The 3,965-nt window shown below is 45.4% G+C and overlaps 1 protein-coding gene across 2 annotated transcripts in view; it reads right to left on the bottom strand.

Annotated features, from left to right (window-relative positions):
* The window catches only part of sema3aa (sema domain, immunoglobulin domain (Ig), short basic domain, secreted, (semaphorin) 3Aa), a 55,079-nt gene that overhangs the window by 26,371 nt on the left and 24,743 nt on the right, over positions 1-3,965 (bottom strand). For both annotated transcript variants that reach the window (XM_017034512.2, XM_025057308.1), the window contains one exon: positions 2,094-2,156. In XM_017034512.2, the coding sequence (XP_016890001.1) occupies positions 2,094-2,156 (63 nt within the window). The remainder of the gene's footprint in view (positions 1-2,093; positions 2,157-3,965) is intronic.

Below are 3,965 nucleotides of genomic sequence, written 5' to 3'. Positions count from 1 at the left end.
GCGCCCGCCATAAAAACGGGGGTGGGGGGGTTTGGGGGGGGGGGCAAACACATCGTTCTGGGAGCTCGGAATACCTCAGTAATGCCCCAATCAAGGCCTCCCATGTTGCACTTCATCTCTTTCCTCATCGCCTCATTTTCAAGGGTAAACATTTTTAACAGCACGTGAATACTTCATCACTGTATTTTGTGTCATTTTGTACTCCTAGCACACACTCGTTTTTCTCCCCTGTGCTAAAGAGCCGAGGTGTAGTGTCGGTGCTGGTGGAGTCCTGTGGAATCTCGCTGATTTAATAAAAAAAAAAAACCCACACTTTTTAATTCTGGATAATCCCTCAACCCTGCAGCCGCTGCACTTGAGATTCATCCAGCCATGAAATTAAGATCAGATACTGCACAAAGAGGGCCTCTCCAAACAGCCGCACCATGATAAGGCGCACAAACACACACCAGCGGAGGCGCACAAACAAAGCTGGTGTTGGCTACGGCGTGTGCTCAGCAGACCTGTGCAGAGTCGCACATGTGAGCTAACATGGCGTGCCAAGATAAGGAGAAGTCAAACAATAAGCTGCCACGTCAATACGCGCGCGCGCGCGCGCACACACATGTGCGGTTCTCATGCATAAACATCCTCCCGACATCACACTGTACATCACACGGACAAACAACCGCCGAGGCCATGCATCATTGTTCTCCTGCGCTGTTGAAACGCCGTGTAAATGTGACCCAACATCTGTTGTACAGTGTGACCAGATGTGGGCGTCTGTGGGGGGATGGTCCGCGGAGAGAGCAGTCAGATGGAGGTGAGGCAGGACATTATCACTATCATTGTTTAACCTTTCTGCAGGGCTTCGCTCATTTCCTGTGTCAAATCTGCAGCCGGTTGTTTCCAAGTTGTGAATTTTTAAAAACGTATTTTTTACAACGGTTCTCAAACAGAACTCGAGACAGAAATGTGCTATCAGTACACAGCAGGACCAACACAACTGGGAGCCACCGATTAGGGCTGCTGGACCGAGAGAATGAATCCGGATGAGATCTAGACCAGGGATCTAAATCCAGAATCCAGCCTAAACCCCATCCATATCATTTAAAAAAAAAAAAAACAGCTTATCCGACCCAGGTGGGATCCCAGCTGCATGAACGCTCCAGAGACTGATCCGTATCAGACATGTGCAGAACCAGATCTAGACTGTATAAACGGGCCTTAAAATGGGATTGAATTCAATCTGGTTTAAATAAGCTTTTATTCTGAAAGTGTTTAAAATAAGTCCATACAGATGAACTGGCTTCAGGACAGGTTTAAGTCAGATCCAGGAGGTGTTGTAGGACTTGAGTTGAGGGTTACGGACTTGACACAAACTTCAGACTCATTTTTTCTTTTTTTTTCACTGACTTTCACTGATTTAATGAAAAACAACAAATCTTTAGCGACTTGAACAACTACCCAAAATGTTTTTCAACATTTTTAATTCCAATAAACATTTCTTTATCACTTTGATCTATCCTGAGGATTTATTTTTTATTTTTTATTTTTACAATTTAATGATTATTTCCTTCAGTGGAGGCTAGGGTATTCGATAAGAAACAACTTACTGTTCTGGGTAAAAAAAATACAGGAGCGCCTTGAATAAATATTGCCCAGAAATTGAGTGGGTTGAAGATTCAAGATCAAATATTTGGGCTTTTTTAAAAAAACGTTTTGATCACTGAAAGTTTTCAAGTTACGCTAGAGCAGGCGTGGGCTAACCGTTTGACTCGCGGTCCACAATTTTCCTAAACTTGAACAGGGTGGCGTGGGGTCAGAAGCAGATAGATGGAGCCCTTTTGTGAACTAAGATAAATTACATGTAAAAGTCATGCATAAAGGCTAAAATGCTGAACGGGCCGCATCGGGTCCCCGGGCCTTAGTTTGAGGAAGGACATTGAGGCCCAGGAATAGGTTTTGAAACGTATCTGAAATCGTACTCCAATGACTTGGACTCATACATCAGGGACAAGGGACTGTACTCAGGTTTACTCGACCGAAACACTTGCTGGCAGTAGGAGGAGGTAGTGTCCCAAACTTGGACGGCACAATGAAAATGGACTTACCACATAGTCCTTTCCTGCCCACTTGCACTCGTCCCTCTTGGAAGGAGTCGCAGGCCAAGCAATCTGGACAGAATGAGAAACAGACAGAGTCACACTGTGGTCAGCAGCTGAAGGAGGAGGACGGCACGATTCGTGTCATTCATTCTCCCAAATAAAAACATCAGTGCATTTGAACAATGGAGCATAAATAAATTATGGCTTTCTAAACAATGTCACGACAGATAAACTCAGAGCGGGGAGAGAAAGAAATAGAGAAAAACAATACGCAGGGCCACAGCCCTTCAAACTGCACTTGCTTTATGAATACATTTTTATATTTCCTAAATACGGGTCCTGTTTCAAATTATGGGAAATCCTTTCTGCAGACGCAGTGCTGAGCATATGGTTGCACTTTTCACTTCAACTCCCAGAAATGAGAAAACAGACTTTTGATATTTTCTCTTGCAAAAGATGGGACACACAGCGTTTTGTTCTTTCTTATGACGGACCCGTCTTCGACCTCTGACCTCTCATCTGACACCCAGAAACGAGTGACGCCGAGCGATGAAGCAAGAGCAGTTGCTAGTTTAACCCAGCAAACACAGTCGCCAAATCCAAGCATCGTCGCTCGTGCTGTTCTTAAAATGAGGTGTGGTTCAAAGTATGGTGAGGTTGACGTAATGTTATCTCAAGGAAGTAAAGAGCAAATAAAAAGCTATAGTTTCCATTGTCAGTCCAAGACGGTAATATGTACCACATGGGCGAGTGCACTCGAACGACTCGTCCTCGCTCTTCATTGGATTAGCTGACTCAGGTAACATAGGAAAACGAAGCGACAGAGTTGAGCCAGCGATGCCTTCACCGTCCCAGGAAAAATTGGATTATGGCATTTTCTCCACAAATCAATACTTTGTTTAAGGTTATTTGTTGGTATCAACAACCCAGCACTAAAGGACTTTCCTAGGACAGTGAAGTCATCACTGGCTTTATTCTACCCTCCGTTGTTAGTTTTAGCTTGACCTAAATAATGTAGCAGCAAACACCAGCTCTTCTATTAGCAAGAAGTAGCAGCAGGGCGGGGTTCAGTACAAGTTTATACCGAGATGGGTGGGGCAGAGCGGGCATGAAATCAACCGGTGAGTGGCATGTGGCCCACGGGCTGCTAGTTTAGAAACGCTGCCCTAAACCGTGCTCAGCGGTTGTAAAACATGAGATATTAGCGTCACATGAATTATTAACGCACATGCTGCGCATAAGTGTGCGTGTATGAGCATGAATGAGAAATGGAACGATTATAAACTTAAAAAACCTGGGTGTGATTGGTCTGCGTTCCCGCCGGTGGCACGGCTTGTACGGTACGCCGGTACATTTTTATACACAGGCGTATTCCGCTCCGTTAACCTGTTAGACTTCCGTTCGTTTCTGCTGTCTGGCTGGTAGATAAGAGATTTTTCTTCTCTCTAATAGGAAGCTGTCTCGCACATTTCAGCGTAATTACGTGAGTTTTGCCTAATCACTTCTTTTTGTCTTTATCTTGTTAAGGCACACGGCGCAGAACAAAAGAGACAAAAAATGCACATCCGAGCCAAGGGCAAAAAGAATGCAGACACGCTCTCTCCGCTCTCTCTGTTCTCTTTCTCTGCATTGACTTTGTATTTTCAGCACTTTCAATCCCCTGCTTTGCTCTGTGCAGCCTGCAGGCAGAGCCGTGTCAGTCTTGTGTGTCAGTGATAGCTGCTTGAATCAGATAAAAAAGGACTGCTAACCTAGTCCAGGTGGCGTAATGGAATTATGGACAGCGCTGTCTGGACGGAGGCAGATGGAGGGGGAGGGATGAAGGGGAGTGTGGAAAGGGTAATGGACTCCAGGGGGGGGGGGGGGGGGGGGGGGGGG

The sequence above is a fragment of the Cynoglossus semilaevis genome, chromosome 8, assembly GCF_000523025.1.
Source record: "Cynoglossus semilaevis isolate Cse_v1.0 chromosome 8, Cse_v1.0, whole genome shotgun sequence".
Lineage (NCBI taxonomy): Eukaryota > Metazoa > Chordata > Actinopteri > Pleuronectiformes > Cynoglossidae > Cynoglossus > Cynoglossus semilaevis.
This window is presented reverse-complemented; position numbering and strand designations above follow the sequence as displayed.